A 19,697-nucleotide genomic window follows, 5' to 3' on the forward strand; every position below is an offset into this window, starting at 1 on the left:
ACCTGGGGTGGGAAGGAACAGGCCTGGCACGGTCGGCTCTCCTGCGTTCAGGTCTCAGCTGAGCTTTATTGGAGCATCGTCCGCGGGGGCAGCAGAGCTGCCCCACCGTTCCCCTCCCCGGGGTGGCAGCACCCTACGGGACCGCATCAGCGCCCCTCCAAAGAGTCCCTGCGGGTGAGAGACCCCCCACCCGGCGTCTGGATCTGACCCCGGTGGCCAGACCCTGTCCAAGTCGGGCAGGAGCCCCTGCAGCAGGACGGTGCAGGTCTCTGCCCTTGTCCTAAGCCCCTGGCCGCCCTCCCCGGCGCGCGGCTGCTCTCCGAGGCTGCCAGCTTGTCTGGGACGGGAGCTGGAGACCGTGCCCCGGTGCGGGCTGCTGCCTCCCTGCTCCCTACTCGCTGTACCTGTTCCTAATTGCGGGAGAGGCCAGCAGGAATTGCAGGCTGTGCTTCGCCTGCAGCTGCCGCTGAAAGGATCCCGGCGGCTTCTCCCCACCAGCCTTGGGCCGTGTCCAAAACGCGCTCGGAATGCACGGAGACCACGGCAGGGGCCGGCAGCATGCGGTGGGGCCGGGGAAAAGGACCCCCCCCCCCCCCCCCCCCTCCACCTGCTGTCCTCCTGCTGAAATACCGTGCAAAGTGCTACCCCGGCGAGGGGGCCCCCGCTCGCTGAGCGGCCCCGCGCTAGGACACGCTGCAGTGCTTGCTGCTGCCCCGCGGCTTCGCCGTCCTGCACCCGGCCCGCTCCGGGGGCTCCCTGCCCAGGGAGCTCATCCCGGGCTTGGGAATGGGCTTCCCAAAGAAGAAGCCCTCCTCTTCTGAGTCCGAGTCCGAAGATGAGGAGCAGGTGGGACACCAGGAGTCATCCTCTTCCGTGATGTCCTGCAGGTCGATGTCGTCTGGCCGCGGGCTTTGTAGGGCAGGGGACAGCCCCGCTTGGAGGTGTGGGTTTCCGTCGCCTGCTGGTGTTCGGGCACCAGGAGCCCCCGAAACCGGGTGGCCTGGGGCTCCAAGCCCCTTGGGACCCTCTGTGTCGGGCTGGGGGCTGCCCGGTGGCCCCTGCATCCCCGCGTGCGCTGCGTCCCTGCTCCTCTCCGTGGCTGCTTCGTGGTCATCGAGGCTCCTGAACGCAGGATGCAGGGAGGCCTGATCCAGAAACAGCTCTGCAAGAAGGAAAGCAAGAAAGGGTGAGGAAGGAGAGAGCTGAGCCTGCCCTGGTTCTGCAGCGAGGGCTGCCTGGGTGCAAGACAAGGTTGCTGCAACCGACCTGCAGCTGCCACCGCTTGCCCTGCTGCGGGAGGTGCGCTGGGTGCTGGGGGCTGCTGCTACAGCCCCGACTGGGGCTGTGCTCATACAACGCACCCCTGAAGCGCCCCAGGGCTCTGCAGCGGCCGAGCAGAGCCTGGTTTGCTTCCATCTCCCTCCCACCTCCCCACAAACGCAGCGCTCGGATCCCTACCGGCCCCTTCCACCCGCTGCCTGCACCCCCCGGCCGCCGAGGCGCTCCCTGTCGCGGTCCTGGCTGCGTGGCCGGCTCGGGAGACGGGCGTCGAGTCGGGGGACGGGGCCGAGACGAAGGCCGAGTCGGAGGAGTCGGAGGCGCTGGAGGCCGCGTCCCGCCCCAGGCTGCAGCTCTCGGAGCAGAAGAGCCGCCCGTGGCGAGCGGTGAGGGGCTGCCCCCGCAGCGGCTTTCGGCACAGGCTGCAGCAGAAGCAGGGGGCTCGGGCGTGCCAGTGGAGCCCCTGGTGCGTGGCCTCCTCGCTGTCGACACCTGAGGGGTGACCGCAGGTGAGCGGGGGGCTGTCCCCGCGGCCACCTCCCCAAAAATCAACCCTCCCGACCCGCGTGCCCGTACCGATGGGGTCCCCGCAGGCCTGGCACGGCTCGGCGAAGAGGCTCTCGAAGCAGCCGCGGCAGCAGGGCCGCCCGCTCCTCATCACGTAGCGCTGCCCACGCAGCGGCGCGTCGCACTCCAGGCAGCAGAAGTGCTCCGGGTGCCAGCGCCGGCCCTCCGCCTCGATGCACTCCTCCATGAAGATCAGCTGGGGGGGGGGACAAAGGACCCGTCCCGTACGCACCCGGCCAGAAAACCCGCAACCCGCTGCGTGCTTTTTGGGTGCCAAGGGACTTTGGGGCAGGCATGGGGCTCCGCGCAGGGCTCGGGAAGGAATCCTTCCTCCTGCCCAGCCCGCTGTGTCTGCGGCTCCCAGCCATGCACGGAGCGTTTAATGAAGGCAAAAGGGAGCTAAAAGCATCTCCCCTGCCGGCACCCACCTGGTCGCAGGAGGCGCAGCGGGGCCGGAAGAGCTCGGCGTGGTGCCGGCCGCAGTAAATCCTCCCGTCCTGCTGGAAGTAGATGAGGTCCACCAGGGGCTGGCGGCAGAAGTGGCAGGAGAAGCAGGACGGGTGCCAGAAGTGGTCTCCCAGCCGGGACGCCGAAATCCCGGGGTCGCCTTTGTTCAGCCTCCGGCCGCACTGCAAGGCACGGGGGGGCTCGGGGTCAGGGGGGCTTTTTGGGGATGGCTTGGTGGCGTGCTGCCCCCGGGGGAGGGGACACCTCACCTCCTTGCAGGGACAGCCGTGGCAGGGACCTGGCACGGGACATGCCAGCCCCTGCCCCAGCGCCTCCCGTCTCCGGCGGGCGCTGAACGCTCGGAGCTGCTTCCTCTCCTCCTCCGCGAGGCCAGGGCAGTACCGCTCCTGCACGGGGAGGCCGAGGTGAGGCACACCGAGGAAATAAAGCCCAGGGAGGGCAGCACCGAATAAATACGTTTCTTACATCGCAGTCCTGAGGAGGCAGCTGCTGCAGGAGGGCTTTGACGCGGAGCCGGCTCCGGTCAGCGGGAGAGGCAGGCTCCGGTGAGCGGCTCTCAAAGCACACGGGGACCTGGGGACACGGCGCAGGGAGAGAAACACAAGGGGATGATCAAGGGGATGAAGCAGCTTCGCTCGAGCTAAAGGCGTGTCTGACCCCCTTGGGGCAGAGCGGGAGCAAAGGGGGCCCCATGAGGGCCAGGCGCTGCCCACCTCGGGGGGCACGGGGTCTGCGGGGGGCTCCAGGTACTCTTCCAGGGCACAGCCGGAGTCGCTGTCGGACGAGGCTGGAGGGAGGCCGGTGGCGGTGCCGCAGGGGGGGGGCTCATCTCGCTGGGGCCATGCGGGGCTCGGCAGGGACATGAGCTGCGGAGAGAGGAGCAGAGCTGGGGAGACCCTCGGCACGGCAGGGAGAAGGGGGCCAGCCCCAGGAGGCGTCATCCCAGGTGCCCAGGTTCAGACCAGCCCTGCAGGCAGCGGGAGGGACCCCTGGGCAGGTCCAGCAGGGGCAATGCTCGGAGCCACCACGCCATGGGGACTTCGAGACCCTTTGCTGAATGTCCACAGAGGTGCAAGGGCTTTGGGGGGGCGGGGGGTTGTTCCCTTCTCTGCAAGGGTGAGAAACAAACCCACACCGAGGGCATGGGTGTTCGCTGGTTTGGGGCTTTGCCTGCTGAGCAGGAGACACTGGAAAAAGGACGGTGATGGGGTGAAGCTGCACAGGGGGAGACCCCAGGTGTTTGTGCTCAGCCTGGAAGAGGTTTCGGGAAGTCCCGCTGGCTGTTCGCTCACCCACAGCAGGAGATTTTCCCTGGCTGCCCCCAGCCCTTTGCTGCCACAGCCGATCCCTGGTTTAGTGGCCTGTCCCCGAGCGGAGCAGTGGGAGGAGACCGAGGTCTAGCCCAATTCAGTGGAAAATAATTTATTCCCCCTGGGCTACTATTGTTCTGCCCTGAGCGGCTGTTCCTGCCTGGGCGGCCGGCTCGCCCAGCCGCCACCGCCTGCCTGGCTAATGGGTCCGGGCTGGAAACCCGTCCGTCCCCGTCCGTCCCCTCCTCCCCACGCGCCACTTGTCACCGCTCGCTTCCTTCCTGCCTCGGCTTTCCAAAACAAAGCGAGATGGCGATGCGGTGGCTCCCTGCGCACCAGCCCGCAGCCTGCCGGGCTCTGCCGGGCATCCCGTGAGGATGGGAGGTGGGAGAGCTGGGGCCACGCTGCGCCCCTCCGCAGCCCGAGTCCCCAGCCCTGCCATTGCCACCTCGCTCGGGCACCCTGCAGGAGCTGGGACCTGCCGTGGGGGCTGAGCACGCAGCCGGGCTGCCACCCCCTGGGAAAAGGCTCCCAGAAAAAGGGCAGCGAACTGTGGGCACCTCGGGTCTCTCCCAAAGCGCTTTCCACAACCTCAGGCTGTGGTTTGGTGACCCTCAAGCCACGCGACCGTGTGCTGGCGGGTGGCTCTAGGTCCTCCTGTGCCACAAAACCCAGCTCATTCCTCCGCACCGAGGTGGCACTTCCCTGCTGGGCGCTCCAGGACAGAAGCAGCCACCCCATCCCTGCTGCTCCCATGAAACAGCTTCAACAGCCCCAGCTCTCAGCACCTTCCTCCACGCAGCAGCTCAGGGCACCAGGACACCCAAACGCGGCCAGCTCTGAGCTTCTGCTCCGTGCTCCAGCTGGGAGCTGCCGGGATCAGCCCGGGCAGCTCAGGTTGCCTTGGTGCACAGGTCAATGATTAACGCGGCAGATCGGCCGGCCGACGGGATGGAACAGACGGGCTGCACGGAGGGGGAAGAACGTGTCTGACCCAAGACAGACAGGGGGAGAACGTGTCTGGCGTATTTGCAGCCCAAAGAGAGCCCTGCCTTGGTGAGGACCTCTCTATGACTGCTGCTGGTGGTGGATCAGCGAACAACCTTGTCTCTAGAGCTGCGATGGAGGATGGCCCCTGTCCCTGGGGTGCTGGCTAAGGACATCCGTGGGTCCAGCATCCTGGATCTACTGCTGCTGTGTTTGGTCCCCGTTGGTAACACGCCTCTGCTCTCCCCATGGGATGTGGATGGCCGTCTCAGGCTTTGCTTGGATTATTAAGACTCCAAGCTGCGTTTGTCTAATCTCTTGGGGCTTTGTTGTAATCGGCCCCCTTTGATGCCCCGTGGAGGCATCAGGGCTGGCGGCCCTGCAGCAGGGCGCACGGGGCTCCCCGTCCCGGGGCTGTCAGCGGGGTAAGGCTGGGGAGAGCGGAGCGGGCAGGGCCGTGAATCAATGGGGCCGTGCTGGGGAGCCCAGCCCAGCCTGGTTTGATGTGATTACGCCGGCTGGCAGCCGTCTGGGCTGCAAACGAGTCCCTGTAATTAGCCCCAGACGGTGACAGCGGTGCACGCCTCCCATGCTAAGGAGTCAGGCAGCCCCGACAGGTCCGTCTCCTCTGCTCTGCTCCCGTCCCCTCTTCCTTCCTCGCCGCCGGCGGGCAGTCCTGCCATCGCCCTGCCCTGCCGGCCCGCGGAGGGATGCGGGATGCTCCCGGGGGGGCCACCAGCCCTGGCGTCAGGGGAGGTGGCAGGAGGGCGCGTTGGGGACCTGCTCCTCCCTGCCGGGACGGCGCGTCCCCCCAGCAGGGCCACGCGAGGGACCAGTCGGACGGGCTGAGTGCCGCCCCGTGGAGCTTCCATGGGCTTCAAAAGCCTCTGGTCCTGCCCCAGGAGTTCCTCCAGCCTGCACCCGCTCAGTGCTTGCTCCAAAGGACGGGCGATGTCCCTGCCATGCTCCCCTGCCTGCTTGGAGCCTTTTGGTGCCGGCACCGCCTGGCTCTCGGTGGCCCCGCAGCGTCCCCCTTCCTGCTCCGAGTCCATTTCTCACGGCAGCTCTAGCTCTTTGGGAAGCACTTGCAGCTCCCTGGGTAAAAGAGGCTGAAACCCACGGGAATTTTAATCCCCTTTGGCTCCCTGGGAGCAGCCCCCGTCCCTGGCTGGCCGTGGCAGCGCGTGCGGGCTGCCAGCCCTCTCCTGCCGAGGTCACAGCATTACCGTGCAGCGCAGCCGCCCCGGCCCATTCGCATTCAGCGCAGCCTCCCGCGTCCCTGCCCGGCCAGGGCCTGCTCTGCATCCCTGCCACAGCCCTTGCTTTTCTGAAGCACTGCTCCCTTTTCCAGACCCGCTTTCAGACACCTCTGTCCTGTTTTCCACCAAACACTCCCCGGCTCCCCAGCCCCGAGGAAAAGCATCTGCTGGCCATCGCCAAAAAGGCCGGATCCCCTTTCAAGCGCCCCGAAACCCTGGCACGGCTCTGTACGCGCGCCTCACCCCCACCATAACCTGTTTTTGCTTTAGCTCCCGTCAACACAGCTGCAGCGGAGGTGCGTGGAAATGAAGCTGGAGAGCCGTGGAGACGCGTTGGGGCTGAGATAAGCTGAGGTCTGGCAAGGCGAGCCGGAGCAGCTCGTCCTGCAGCGCAACCGAGGCCGGGCTGCCCGAGCTGGGGCCTGTCCCCCAAAGTCACCTGCGACGGCAGGAGCAGGATCGGTGCCTGGGTGCCTGGCACAGCCGTCCCCAGGGCCAGCGGTGCGGAGGGACAGGGACAGCGCACAGCCGAGATGCTGTGGCACAAATCACAGGGACCTCTGCTGCCCTGCCATGCGGCACGGTGCCATCCAAGTGACCGGAGGGACTCCCGGTGGGTGGCTTGTTTGCTCACAGGGGGAAGCGCTGGTGCTGCAGGGGGGTTCTCTTAGCGCATTTTTCTCTGTCCTGGCTCAGCAGGGAGCAGTGAGTAACCCATTAACCCGCTGCAACGCACTCGCTCCTCTGTCCGCAGGGACAAACCGAGCCCGGCACCGCGCTCCCTGCACCAAGTGGGTTTCATCCTGGCGGTGCCATCACAGCCCAGCACCATCAGCAGAAAGCTCCATCGCCAGCCCCAAACCACTCCGCTCCCTCCAAGCCCCGTCGGAGGACATCAAAGCCCCCCTATGGGGACCCGCGGTGGGTTTGGTGCCGGCAGGGCCGGTGCCCCCTGCGGCTCCTCGGGGCGAGGGAGGGGGCAGCCCCCAGCCCCCTGCACCTGCGGGCTGCAGCCCCGGGTACGGCGGCGCCTTGGTGGCTCCATCGCCACCGTCTCCTGCTCTCGAGGGACGCCGCGCGCTCTCCAGGGCCGTTTCCCCCAAAGACAAAGACCGCAGGGGCGGAGGGAGCGCTCTGCTCCCCGCCGCCTGTTTTTCCCGGAGAGGAACCAGCCAAAAAATCCCCCTCCCTCTCCCAGCTCTTCCACCTTGCCTTTCCCCGCGCAACAATTCCCGGATGGGGAAATCGTCCCATTTCCCCTCATTCCTGAGGGTTTTCTCCTCCAGCCCCGGCTCCCTCAGCCCCCATATGGGGAAGAACCACCCTGACAGACCCCTGCCCACCCCACCTGCCCCTTCCCCGCCCCGACGGACCCCTGCCCACCTACCTGCCCCTTCCCCACCGCGCTGGGCTCCGCCGTCCCGTCCAGCCCCGAGCACCCGAGCGGCTCCGACGCAGGCGAGGGAAGGGAGCCTGGGCTGGGCAAACTTCGCAAAGCGAAAGGAAAACATCCAAGCCGAGCGAGGGAAACTAATTTTTTTCTTCTTCTTTTTTTTTTTTTTTTTTTTTTTTTAATCTGCCTGCCCAGGAAACTGGATCTGTGTCAGCTGGGGTCCTAATTACAGGCTTTTTAGCCTAAACCTACAGAGGCAGCCAATGGCAGGGAATCAGAGCAGCGGGCGGGGAGGGGAAGAGCAAAGGCTTGGGGGGGGGGGAGGTTAACCCTACAGGGCAGCGAGCTGCAGATGACATCTGTTTTTCTCGCCACCTCTCATTTTCCGAGCGTCCGCGCCCTTCCCTCCCTCCGCGGCTCGGTTCACCCCGGGTTGCCGTTCGGGTGGCTTTTATGCTGCGCGGTGATTTATTTTCCTGCCTACATCAGAAAGAGCCGGAGCTTCATGAAAGAGGGGAAGCGGCGTGACAGCCCAATTTCGGGGCGGGGGAAACCTTTGGCGGGGCTCTCACAAAGGGCTTAGCCGGAGGCGAGCCGACACGTCCCAGTTTTCTTCTCAGGCCCGGGACACCTGACGTCTCCAAAAGCCATTTGCACGGCTTCGGCTGCACCCATGGCACCCGGGCAAGAAGCAGGGCGAGATTTATCAGCCTGTCTACAAGGCTGAGCCTCTTCGTTGTCCTTTTGCCTTTCCATGCACCCCAAGCTTTCCCTGCCTGCTCCTGGGACCCCGGGGGTGGGTGCAGGCACCGCAGCCCCTCTGCGGGGTCGGGATCAGGCACCATGGCCCAGGAGCTGTGCTGCGTTTTGGGGCTGTGCTGGGAATCAGTAAATTGATGGAAAATTGATGGAAAATTATCTGGAGATGTGGCCAGGCTCCGTGGCACACCGGCGGTGCTGCGGGCTGGGCGCAGGGAGGTGTTGGTGTGGGGTTTTGGTGCTGTCCCACAGCATTTTTGGGTTTTGTGTCTCTGTGAAGTCCCCCGGGGCTGGGAAAGCAGCAGGGAAAAAGGGGACGGGGCTGGGGGGGGCGCCTCGCAGCCCCCTTGGGGAACCGGCGAGGTCCCAGCTCCGTGCCGGGGAGGTCGATGTGCCGTTTGGGGCCACGTTGGTCATGGCTTTATCGCGCCCGTTGGTGGACTTTGCACAGGGGGGCCCCCGCGGCTGCCCCTGCCTGCGCCCTCCGCGCTAACGAGCAAAGTCCTCGTTAGTAGCGCAAGGGGACGCGGCCTCGGCTCCAGCTCCAGCCAGGCCCCGGCCCTGGGGGCACCACGAGGTGCCCGTGGGTGCGGGCTGTGACGGGGGGGGCTGCCAGCCCTGAGCCGGGGGGGTTTGGTGGGAGAGCCACGGTGCGGGGTGCTGCGGGGATGTGAAACCGCGCTGCCCTGCGCTCCCCTGCGCTCCCCTGCGCTCCCCTGCCCCACTGACACCCCCCCGAACCCTCTCCTGCCCTAATGCCCCATATTAACCCCCCCGTAAGCCCCTATTACTCCTCTGTAAGCCCCTGTTATGCCCCCATAAGACCCTGTTGCCCTCTATAAGTCCCTAATGCCCCCTATAAGCCCCTATTGCCCACTATAATCTCCCGTATAAGCCCATATTGCCCCCATAAGCCCCTATTGCCCCCCTATTGCCACTTATAAGCCCCTATTATGCCCCCATAAGCCCCTATTGCCCCCTATAAGTCCCTATTGCCCCCTATAAGCTCCTACTACCCCTCATAACTCCCTATTGCCCCCTATAAGTTCCTATTGCCCCCCATAAACCCCTATTACCCCTTATAAGCCCCTATTATGACTCCACAGGCCCCTATTGCCCCCCTATAACCTCCCATATAAGCCCCTATTCCCCCCCATAACTCCCTATTGCCGCCCTATAATCCTCTATTACCCCACTATAAGCCCCTATTGTCCCCCTATTACCCCCTCCGTAAGCCCCTATTAACCCCCATAAGCCCCTATTGCCCCCTATAAGCCTCTATTACCCTGCTATAAGCCCCTATTGCCCCCTTATTACCCCCATTACCCCCTCCATAAGCCCCTCTTGCCCCCCATTGCCCCCCCAGGCCCCTTTTGCCCCTCGCAGCCCCCTCTCTCCCTAGCCCCGCCCCCTCCCTAGCCCCGCCCCCTCCCTAGCCCCGCCCCCTCCCTAGCCCCGCCCCCCTCTGGCCCCGCCCCCCTCTGGCCCCGCCCCTCTCCCGCAGCGCCGCGTCCCTCGCGCGCCCCCCAGCGGCCACCCCCCCCACCCCGTCCCCGGGTCCTCCCAGCGCGCGACGCTCTAGGCGGCGGCCTCCGGACTCGCTGCTCCCGGCGGGCCCCGGCCCGGGCTGGGGGGGGCGGCGGCGGCGGCGGCGGGGCCCGGCCCGGTCCCGGTCCGCAGCCAGGTCCCGGCGGGCCGGGCAGGGGCCGGGCCGGGCCGGGGGTCGGCGGCGGCGGCAGGCAGCTGGGAGCGGCGCCGAGCTCCGGGCACGGGCCTCAGCTCCCGGACGGCGGAGCCGGGCAGCGCCTCAGGTACCGAGCGGCTCCGCGCGGCGCTGGGGGCGCTGCCCCCGGGGGTCCTGAGCCCCCCCCCGGGGTTCTGAGCCCACCCTGGGGGTCCTGAATCCTTCCCCGGGGGTCCTGAGACCCCACTCCCCGGGGGTTCTGAATCTCTCCCCGGGGTCCTGAGCCCCCCCTGGGGGTCCTGAGCCCCCCCCCCCGGCCCCCTGCCCCTCTCCCCACCAAGCTGCCCCTGCACCGCCCCTTGCCCCCCCCCAAGCCTCCCAGTTTACCCCTTGCCCCCCCCAGTGCTTGCCTTGGCCCCCCCATTTTTCCCCCTCAATGCAGCCCCCTTGTGTCCCCCCCCCAAGTATAGCCCCCTTGTCCCCAACCCAGTGGCCCCATTGTGTCCCCCCCCAGGTATGGCCCCTCTGTGTCCCCCCCTTGGTGTAACCCCCTCGTGTGTCCCCCCCAGTGTAGCCCCCTCGTGTCCCCCATTGCAGTCCCCTTGTCATCATCCCCCAGTGTAACCCCCTTGTTGCCCCCCCCCCCTTGTCTCCCCCTCCCAGTTTCCCCCGTGTCCCCCCCCCAGTGTAGCCCCTTGCCCCCCCAGTTGCTTCGGGGGCTTCAGGGGCTGGGGGGGACGCACGCTGTCTCCAGGCTGGGGTCCGCCCGAGCGGTGGGGAGGGTTTGGGATCGGCGGCTGGGACCTCCTTGGAGGTCTCACAGTTAATTTTTTTTTTTGTCAGTTCTTCTGCTTGTTATCGCTTCCCAGGCAGGGGACAGTCCCCCAGCCTAGAGCCCCTGTAGGGGAGAGAGACGGAGGTGTTGCGGGGGAACCGGAGGGGAATGGAGAAGAAGGAGGCAACGGCAACGTGTTTTCTACAGGATTTTTTTTTAAAAACTGATGAGATGGGAGCAGGAGGGCAGAGGTTGTAGAGGCCAAGGCCCCCGGTGACCGGGTTAGACGGAGCAGAGGGGAACCTGGTGCTAAATTATTGCTCAAATCCTGGGAGTAAATCCCCGCTGGGTGCAGGGCGCTGCGCGGAGCAGGGCTCGAGGTGCTGCTGCTGCTCCTGGGGTGGCTGCAGGGAGCGAGGGGCAGGGGGCAGCCGCTGGGTTCGTGCCCGAGCTCCTCCAGCGGGCCCAAAAGGCAGCCCTGCTCCTCCTCCAGAGGGCTTCGCGGGGTCTGGGTGCAGCAGGGAGTTCCCGAGGTCTCGGAGCTGAGGGAAGGTGACCCGGAGCTGCCCAGGAAGGTCGCCCGGGTTGTGTTTTGGTGTCAAAACCAAAGTGGGACCCTTCGGTCAGCTCAGCCCCGTCCCTCCCGCACTGTGCGGTTACGTGGTGCGATGAGAGGAGCCCGAGATCCGCCGCTTAACGCGGAGCGGGTGGTGAGGCAGCTCCTGGCGTGGCAGGGAGGTTTCCGACAGCCTTTTGGTTTTCTTTACTGGAGTGCCAGGCTGGGTGCCCGCATGGCTTTATCCTCTCGTGCCATGGATGGAGGCGTCGCTAGCTCTCGGTGCCAAATAAACCCTGGCACCCTCCTGCGTTATCTGCTGCTGAATCCAGTGCCATGGGTCCGTTAAGACTGCACCAAAACTCCCGTTTATTTCCTCACTGCTAGGCGTGTAATTCCTGCACGCTTCATACTTGCGCTTCCTGTTATCAGATAGGAGAGTTTTGGGGCATTTGTTGCTTTTTGTAGTCCGAAACAGACCAGTTGTTGTGTTTGCTTTGCTTTTAAGGCCGCTTGTTCTCTGGCCCTTCAGGGCCTTCCGTGGAACGAAGGCACCTTCACGCTCCTGAGCAGCAGATGTGTGCGATCCCTCGTGTCCTCGCCGCTCCCTGCCATTCGCTGTTACTGCTGCGACTGCAGCCGCTCTGATAAGCTCCTCTCCTGCTTAGGGTCCCAAAGCCAAGAAGTAAAATGGCTCGTTTTTAGGTTTTCTAGCTGGCATTTCTTCAGAAGTTGTGTGTTGAAAGCACTCGCTGCTCTCTGCCCGTTGGGAGGCAAATGTTTTCAAGTCCAGTGTCTGCGCTGAGTCCTTGATAAGATAAGTTTGCTGAAAAATTGGCACAGCTAGCAAAGAAGGATAATTTGCACTATCTATGCAAAGCGTTTGAACATCCGATGTCTGCTTTAAGCCTGCTGTGCGTTTTAGGAGCAGTATGTGCAGAATATATTCATTCGAGTGCAGGTACCTACAAAAAAAAACCAAACAACACGTGCCTTCCTTTCCTTGAGATATTTGAGGATAAATTCAGTGAGACTTTCCCTTCCCCACATGCTTATTGTTCCCTGGTTTACTGATCTCTTTCACTGTAATTTCCTTGCCAGGTGGAAGATGGGGCAGTTTCCCTCCTGCTCTAGGTGACTGACACCTGCTTGCCATGGAGTCCCAAAGGAGATAGAGGGACAGTAGTGGGAATTTCTTCTCACCCTATAAAAACACCCAAACAGTTGCCTAATGGTAAGAAAGCTGTTATTATTATTACTATTATTATTATTAGACTTACATTACCCTGTGTCTAGTAATCGAGGAACACGCTGCAAAGTTCTCAAAGCACAAACGTTTGAGATCCAGACACGCTGAGCCGTGTGAAGGAGGGGGGAGGAAGACACAGGCTGTAAATGCTGCTTGTTGGGAGAGGGTGGGAGGAGTTGGCTTGGAAATGTGATTGTCTTCTGTTTTGTGGCCTTTCCCCAGGGATTACCTCTCCTGCTGACGTCATGGGGAGCTGCTGCAGTTGTCTGTGCAGAGACAGCATCCCAGACAACCACCCCAGCAAATTTAAGGTAGGTTTTGGACCCCAGCCCCATTGCAGAATCTGGCAGGGCTGGCTGCTAGCAAAACCCAGCATGGGCCGGACTCCAGGCATGAAAGTAACAAAAAACTCTGCTCCTGCAGATAAGTCTTCCAGCTGATAAGATTTGCAAATACGTTGCTGATTTATTTTATTATTGTTAAGCATCCTCTGCTGCAAATCTGTTTGTATTTGCAGTAGAAATTTCCCCTGCACTGAGATTCAGCCTGAGCAAGGAAATGGAGAACTGGAGAGAAACCTTTTATTGCTCAGGGCTGTGTTCCAGTGGCTTTGTTGAGGCACATCAGCTGAACTGCCAAGCGCACAGTCTCCAGGGCTGCCGGCTTGGCGCCTTGTGCCAGCGATGAATTCATGCTCTCGGCTGAGATAAAGTCATCTCAGTAACTGGAGGGGGAATCCATGGGAATCACAGGACCTTTGTGGGTGGCCGTTGGTTTTTTAATGTCTCCCATCGCACCGAGTGCCTGGCTTCTGCAGGTAACGAACGTGGACGATGAAGGCAACGAGCTGGGATCTGGGATCATGGAGCTGACACAGACGGAGCTCATCTTGCACACTCACAAGCGGGATGCGGTCCGGTGGCCCTACCTCTGCCTGCGCCGCTACGGCTACGACTCCAACCTCTTCTCCTTCGAGAGCGGCCGCCGCTGCCAGACAGGGCAGGGTGAGTGCTCGTCTCCTGGGGGAAGGAGCTCCGAGGCTTCTGCTCCCCGGCAGCCGGGCTGAGCTGATGCTCGTTTCCTCCCAAATTCCCACATCTCACAAATCCACAGGTCCTTCTGCAGCCTCTGTTCCCCCAGAACACCAGTGGGCACGCACATGCAGTCTTTACTCCCAATTAAAACACTTAATGAGAGCTCTGGACTTGGTCATAAATCTCACAGTCTCATTTTGCTAGTGCGTTAGCACTCGAGGTAATTAGTGAAACAGGATTGAGCTCAAGTTTCCATTGGAGCACGTTTAATGTCAGGGAGAGCGTTAGTTACCCGGTCAGCTCCAAAGGGTGCACAGCCGTGGTAGGAGGGGCTGCTGGACGTGTTTCAGCAGGTCCTGGGAAGTGCTTTCTGCAAGACTAAAGCTTTGCCGAGCATCTTTGAGCTCTGGGAGTAGCTCTGGGACGTCAGTTGCACCTTTCTCCAGCCCCCCTGCTCAGTATTTGATTATTTCACAGCTCTCTCAAGTTCCTGTCAGTAGCAGCAGTTGTTTAAGCGCCGTTTGGTTTTCACCACATTCTCTGTGCTTTGGTTAGTGCTGTTCCTGCTGACTGCTTTGTATTTTGTGTCCGGCAGCACTCCGTAATGTGGAGGGAAGGGACTTGTGCGTTTTACTGATTTTATGCACGGGGATGCTGTGCATAGAAGAGGGAAGTGAGTCACCCAGGACTGGGTGCCAAGTCATCAGCACCGGGAGCAGACTCCGGTTTTACTCTGGTGCCTCTTAGTTCCTCCACCAGTCTGTCTCTTGCTTTTAAAGAGCTGAGCATTTTCCTGGCATATGCATCCCAGGAGAGGGGGGAAAAAAAGTTTGTTTCCTCATTCTATTATCATGTTTGTAAACTCCGTATCCAAAAGGACTCTGCACGACTGTTCGGTGCCTGTGGAGTACTGCACAGATCTGTAGTGCCGTATGCTTTTTTTTAAGATTTATGGAAGTGGAGCTTTCCTCTCCCGGCATCGCGTGCCAGCGATGGGAACTGCTTGTCTTCGGTCGTCTGTTTTGCCTTTTCCAGGATCAGGGATTAGAATTCTGCTGTCAGTGCTTTTTGGTTTTATTTAGACCCAAGGAGCGGTGATAAAGCTGTTTGCTCGTCGTATCCTAGGACATTTTTAGCAGACACACACTTACTCATCGGTCTTAATGCAGACAGAAGTGAGAGGGATGGCACTGTGCTGTGATGAGTTCTCCCTTCCTTGTAGGATTTTTTCTGCTACATTAATTTTATTTGGAGGATTGCTTCCTGGTGCCGCTCCCCGTCTTATATAAGGCAGAAATAGCCGTTTTTTTGGCGAGAATGTTTTAAACATTATTCTTTGGAGTAGCAGCAGCTGTTGCCATGCCGTCCTCGTTGCTATGGCTTTTGTGCGTGTGTGTGCGTGCCAGCTTGGGATTGGCTTGCTCTGCACACACCAGCTCTGGTTTGGGCTGCTCGTTTGGGGAGACACTTCTGAATTTGATGCATTTCTGAAATGTGACGTGCTCGGCCCTCCCTCCCGTACGCACTCCACAGGGCCCAGCTCAGCCTCGACCAGTCACTGGAAATACTTTCCCTTGGCATTGAGAATTGGCCAGGGTGCCAAGTGAGTTAAAACAGAAGATGAGAGCTGAAAAAAGGCTGGTCAGCCCATCCCTTTTCACACCTCTGCTCATCTAGGAGTGGGTGCCATAAGTTAATTGGGGCGCTCGCTGTTTTTCTTGTAAGCGCACATCATTTGGTGCGATGATGCTTTAATCCACCGAGTTATTGGTTGGTCTCCTGTGGCTGTGAGTTGCAGGGGTGAATTATGTCAAATCCAGCAAAAGAAACCAAAACTGCCCGCTCATTTAGAGCGCAGAATTATGTTTTCTCTGATTACAGCAGGATAGCTTTCTTCGTTTTCTGACCCTCCTCCTTGCTACTCCGCAGGGATTTTTGCCTTCAAGTGTTCCAGAGCGGAGGAGATCTTTAACCTGCTCCAGGACCTGATGCAGTGTAACAGCATCAACGTCGTGGAGGAGCCGGTTGTCATCACCAGGAACAGTCACCCCACGGAGCGGGAGCTCTCCCGGACCCCCCAGGCACCCAGCAGTAAGGCTCCTTCGGTCTGCGGGGAGAAGCGGGCGCAGAGACGCGGGCGATGCCTGCGATGGCTCGTGCCAAAGTGCCCCTTGCAGGGCACGGATATTTCCCGAGCGCTGCCTCGCTGCTGGCCTGTGTCTTTATGCCTGTGTGCGCCCCGTGCAGCGGGTTTATTTTAAGGCCCCACTTGTCTGCGATGTGGTGTTTCGTTCCCAAGGAAAAGGCAACAACAACAAAAAAACCCACCTCTGGTAGTCAACCAGGTTGTCACCCTTTGGTTGGTTTTCGTCTTCCCCAGGCCAGCTGATTCTGATTTAGAGAGTGCAGTGAAGAGGCCAGCTCTCTGTGAAAATGCAGTCAGCTCTGGTTTTTTGTACCAAACTGATGCTCTGACTGTCTGTCTTTGTTCTTTCCCAGGTCTGGGGTACACTGTCCCAGGATTTCCCAATGGATTTCACAGCTTCTCTGGAGAACCCCTGTCCTACTCGGCAGCCCGCCACCCCTCCGTGAGCAGCCTGAGGCATTCCTCCGTGGGTGAAGACTCCACTCATGCCCTCATTGGGCCTGACGAGCAGGTAAACATGGATGTCCTGAATTCTGCTGTTTGCAGGCAATGAGCTTGCTTTGCTTCCAGTCCTGTGCAGTGCTTGGTTTCTCTTACTCCTGCTCAAGGTCCTTACTCAAGGACCCTCAGGGGATCCTTGTATCTTCACCATCCTTTTTCTCTTTTGCTTCATTTTGGTCTCAGAGACTTCTGCTCTGATGCTTCACTAAAACAGGCATTCCACTGAGGTGGACTGATTGGCGTCCTTGATCCCCATCTGTTCATTCACTTGACAACTATTTAACAGCAGCACCTAGCTTGGGAGTCTGTCATATGCCCTTATCCGCCAGCTATCACTGCAGCCCCTACACCAGTGTGCAGATGTGTGCCCGAGTTCAGGTTTGTTTAATTTTTGATGATCAGCTCTTTATTCTCAGTTTTAGAAGTTAAGATTTTCCCTCCATAATTCATCTTATCTCAGCCACTATCAGAGAAGCCTACGTAGGGGTGAGTGCTGCCGTATATCCCGTGTAAGGAGCTGAAGGAAACGTTTTTCAGGTGGCTTTGCTTCTTGTTCTGTACCATGTGCATCCGATGTGAAATAGATGATGTGTATCTCCTGCAGTCGGACTCCTTTTTTTTCTCTCCCTCGGCCCACAAATCCAGACTTCTGTGTTTCGCTTCCCCAAATCTTTTCAACTTCTGAATGTTTTTCATCTCCTCCATCATCGCTTTTCCCTGTCGCTTTCTCAGCTCCTGGCAGTTGCTTTGCCCTTGCCTCTTCTCTTCTCCCTTCACTGTCCCTCTGCTTCTCTCCTTGCAGTCCCACACCTACGTGAACACGGCCAATGGTGATCAGGAGCCGAGGGGCCGACACTGTATGCACTCCTTGCCTGAAGCCCACCCTCCTTTCCCTCATAGGAACCGCAGCTGCTCCCTCGAAGATCGCAACCCCCAGGTCTTTCTGCAGCCGGGGGAGGTGAAATTCGTGTTGGGCCCCACGCCCAACTACAGGCGCATCTCTCGGTACCCCCAGGAGTGCAGGACCCACTTCTGCGCCCCCAACAACAACAACAACGAGTGCGAGGGTGAGTGCCCCTCGCCCCAGTGCGTCTACGAAAACGTCAACGGCTTGCTGCCCCCCGGCAGCTCGTCCCTCTGCCGGGCCGGGCGCTTGAAAGTCCCCCGGGAGGACGCGGGCCCAGCCGGCTGCTCCCAGCGCAGGGCAGCCTTGCTGCACTACGAGAACTTGCCCTCGCTGCCTCCGGTGTGGGAGTGCCAGCCGCTCCGGCGGGGCGAGGAGGACGCTGGGGACGTGCTGACGCCTTCCCCCAACGGCTACCCCGAGGCTGGCGAAGAGGATCCCCTGCAGAACTACATGAACTCGGAGAGCACCGCGCTGCACGGGGGCAGCAGCCTGCGGCGCGGCGGCTTCCTGCCCAAACCCCGTCGGGGCTGCGTGCCCAACGTCTTCAGCTTCGATTTCCCCCGGCCCCGGCTGGAGCAGCCGCGGCAGCTCAACTACATCCAGGTGGAGCTGGAGGCTGAGCCTCGCAAGGGGCACGCGAAGCCCCCGGCCCCCTGCGCTGCACCTCCTGGTGCCCACGAAGCCCGCCGGACGGACTCCTACGCCATCATTGACCTCAAAAAGACAGCAGCCATGTCCAATTTGCAAAGGGCCCTGCCGAGGGATGACGGGACTTCGCGGAAAACTCGACATAACAGCACTGACCTGCCTCTGTGAGGGGCGCTGCCGACTGCGAGCACTGTGTTGTGGCTTTGGTACCTGCCCTTCAGCGTGACTTCCGTTCGCCATCGCCCTCTGCTTTCCCGTTACCCCATTTCCTGGTGTCATGGGATGGCTCCTACCGCTGATGTTAAGGCTAGTCTGTCCGTCCGTCTTCCCCTCCCCGTCTCTCCCATGTAGTTTGTTTTATAAAGCCTTACGGGATACTGGAAGCCGCTGTGTGGAGGTGAACAGAGGGGCAGAAGGTGGCAGCAGGAGGTGGCGCTGTGCGGGTGCCACCTCGGACAGGGCTAACTCTGATTTCCCGGCAGCTCCGTGGGCAGTGCCAGGCAGCCTGGCTGCAGAGCCGGGGCACGGTGGAGAGGCGGTTCCAAAAACGAGGTGCTGGGGGAGCTCCACAGCAAATCAAGCTCAAACCCATCTCCCGTGGATTTCACGGCTCCGGGGGCAGCGAGCTCTGCGGTTAGGCCACTCCAAAGTCAGTCTTGCCTTGTGCTTTCCGTGGTCCCTGACGCCACGGGAGCTCATGCTGCAGTCTTTCCCCCCTCAGCTTGCTCCTTTCTCCCTCTGCGCTGTTTCCTTGAAGCTCGCAGAAGCTTCTCATCCTTCTGGCCCTTTCCCAGATTTGATTTAAATTGGGCGACTCTAGAAATTAGTAGAGGAGGAGACACAGCCATGGACACAGACACTGTGATCACACAAACCTCACTTCCTGAAGACGCCCTGCTTAAAAAGAGGAGGGGAAGACTGCAAGGATGAGAGATTGTAGGTTTGCGATAGAAGCCTTCAACTGTACCGTACACTGTTTTGATTTTTAAGGGTTCTTTTTGGTGGCTGTTCAGAAGTGCCGTTGACTTGTTGATTTATTTATTCGTTTATTTATTTATTTATTTATTAAATGCTCTTTTGCATCCCGGTGGTAGTTGCCAAAACCGGTGCCAATACGAAACGTGCTTGCTCACGCGCTCTGCCTGGGGTCTCCGATGAGAGCTGGTGGCTTTGCTGAGCTGTGGCCAGGGAAAAGAGCAGCTGGGAATCGATTTTTTTAAAATTTAATTTTGTTTTTTTTAACTGGGATTCACTGCCGCTGGGGGGGTGGGGGGGTGGGAAGCGGTGGGGGAGATGTGGGAGCACTGGCAGAGCTGCAAGGCAGCCGAGCTTGGAGTTGTATCAAAGGCGTTTCCAACACCCACGTGCCTGGCTGGGCCCATGAGAAGTATTTGATCTGCGTTTCGAGTGAGCGTGCCGCGCGTCTCCTACAACTGCAGCCTTGGGAAGGGCTAAGTTTCAGCTCTCGGGTAAACCTGCGGCCTTTGATGTTGGATTTTTCTGTTGACACCGGGGCTGAGTTTGAGCTGAGCTGTCAGGCCTCCCTTTGAGGTCCCGTGTAGGGTCTGTGCTCCTCTCTGGGTGGGGACGTGCCACCGCCCCTCTGCGTGGCGACACGCTGCAGCTCAGTCCCTCCCTGTGTCCCTCTTTGCCATTGCGAGCTGCTTCTGCGAGACAGAAGCGCTCTGGGTCGCTTTGGAGTCCCGCGTTTCTGCTCTCCGCGTTCATCTTCCTCCGTGGGATGCGAGCTGAGGGACGGAGTGCTCGTTTGCCGAGCCTTGCCGTGTCCTTGTTCCTAAAGCTTTCCGATTTGAAGTCGGAGAGCCGCTGGTGTGAAAGGGGACAGAACCTGGTTGTCCAGCCGTAACCTGCTTCCGAGGGCCACAGGCTCGATTTCCGTATTTCTGAAGCTCAGCCTGGGTTTCGTGCTGTGCTGTCATGCTGGAACAGGAGGGACCCTTTTGGGAGCACGGGCACGTGCCATGCAGCTCGGAAAGGCATCAAAGTCCGGGTAATGCCGTGCCTGTGTCTGCACGGCATGGATTCCTTGACCTGTTTACTGCACTAGAAATTCAGAGTGCTTATATTCAGTGATTTTTCCTTTTTATTTGGGAAGTTCTCGTGCTTGTCACCCATTGTTTTCTCCACTCCAACCCTTGAGTGATTTATAACCAAA

The 19,697-nt window shown here is 60.5% G+C and overlaps 2 protein-coding genes across 2 annotated transcripts; one reads left to right on the forward strand and one right to left on the reverse strand.

The window, feature by feature from the left end:
• Window positions 1-39: 39 nt before the first annotated feature.
• On the reverse strand, window positions 40-7,554 carry PRICKLE4 (prickle planar cell polarity protein 4). The gene is made up of 8 exons (XM_040536036.1): window positions 7,257-7,554; window positions 3,027-3,179; window positions 2,779-2,886; window positions 2,562-2,699; window positions 2,274-2,474; window positions 1,855-2,041; window positions 1,459-1,770; window positions 40-1,162 (listed from the first exon to the last, which is right to left on the reverse strand). The coding sequence occupies exons 2-8, from the start codon at window positions 3,174-3,176 to the stop codon at window positions 684-686; spliced, it is 1,575 nt and encodes a 524-aa protein (XP_040391970.1). The 5' UTR covers window positions 3,177-3,179; window positions 7,257-7,554; the 3' UTR covers window positions 40-683.
• A 2,136-nt stretch (window positions 7,555-9,690) lies between these two features.
• Window positions 9,691-18,607, forward strand: FRS3 (fibroblast growth factor receptor substrate 3). Its single transcript, XM_040535948.1, has 7 exons — window positions 9,691-9,832; window positions 12,138-12,270; window positions 12,508-12,596; window positions 13,103-13,289; window positions 15,249-15,410; window positions 15,819-15,976; window positions 16,769-18,607. The coding sequence occupies exons 3-7, from the start codon at window positions 12,531-12,533 to the stop codon at window positions 17,687-17,689; spliced, it is 1,494 nt and encodes a 497-aa protein (XP_040391882.1). The 5' UTR covers window positions 9,691-9,832; window positions 12,138-12,270; window positions 12,508-12,530; the 3' UTR covers window positions 17,690-18,607.
• The last annotated feature ends 1,090 nt before the right edge of the window (window positions 18,608-19,697 follow it).

This window comes from Cygnus olor, chromosome 24 (genome assembly GCF_009769625.2).
Source record: "Cygnus olor isolate bCygOlo1 chromosome 24, bCygOlo1.pri.v2, whole genome shotgun sequence".
Lineage (NCBI taxonomy): Eukaryota > Metazoa > Chordata > Aves > Anseriformes > Anatidae > Cygnus > Cygnus olor.

What these genes read in the sequence shown, in the direction of transcription:
- PRICKLE4 (XM_040536036.1), bottom strand. Translation starts at nt 3,176, where the DNA reads ATGTCCCTGCCGAGCCCCGCATGGCCCCAGCGAGATGAGCCCCCCCCC. An exon ending in ACGGCTGTCCCTGCAAGGAG is followed by an intron (nt 2,475 to 2,561) that starts GTGAGGTGTCCC and finishes CGTGCCTTGCAG; the next exon opens with TGCGGCCGGAGGCTGAACAA. An exon ending in GCAGCGGGTGGAAGGGGCCG is followed by an intron (nt 1,163 to 1,458) that starts GTAGGGATCCGA and finishes TCCTTCTTGCAG; the next exon opens with AGCTGTTTCTGGATCAGGCC.
- FRS3 (XM_040535948.1), top strand. Translation starts at nt 12,531, where the DNA reads ATGGGGAGCTGCTGCAGTTGTCTGTGCAGAGACAGCATCCCAGACAAC. An exon ending in CCGCTGCCAGACAGGGCAGG is followed by an intron (nt 13,290 to 15,248) that starts GTGAGTGCTCGT and finishes GCTACTCCGCAG; the next exon opens with GGATTTTTGCCTTCAAGTGT. An exon ending in TCATTGGGCCTGACGAGCAG is followed by an intron (nt 15,977 to 16,768) that starts GTAAACATGGAT and finishes CTCTCCTTGCAG; the next exon opens with TCCCACACCTACGTGAACAC.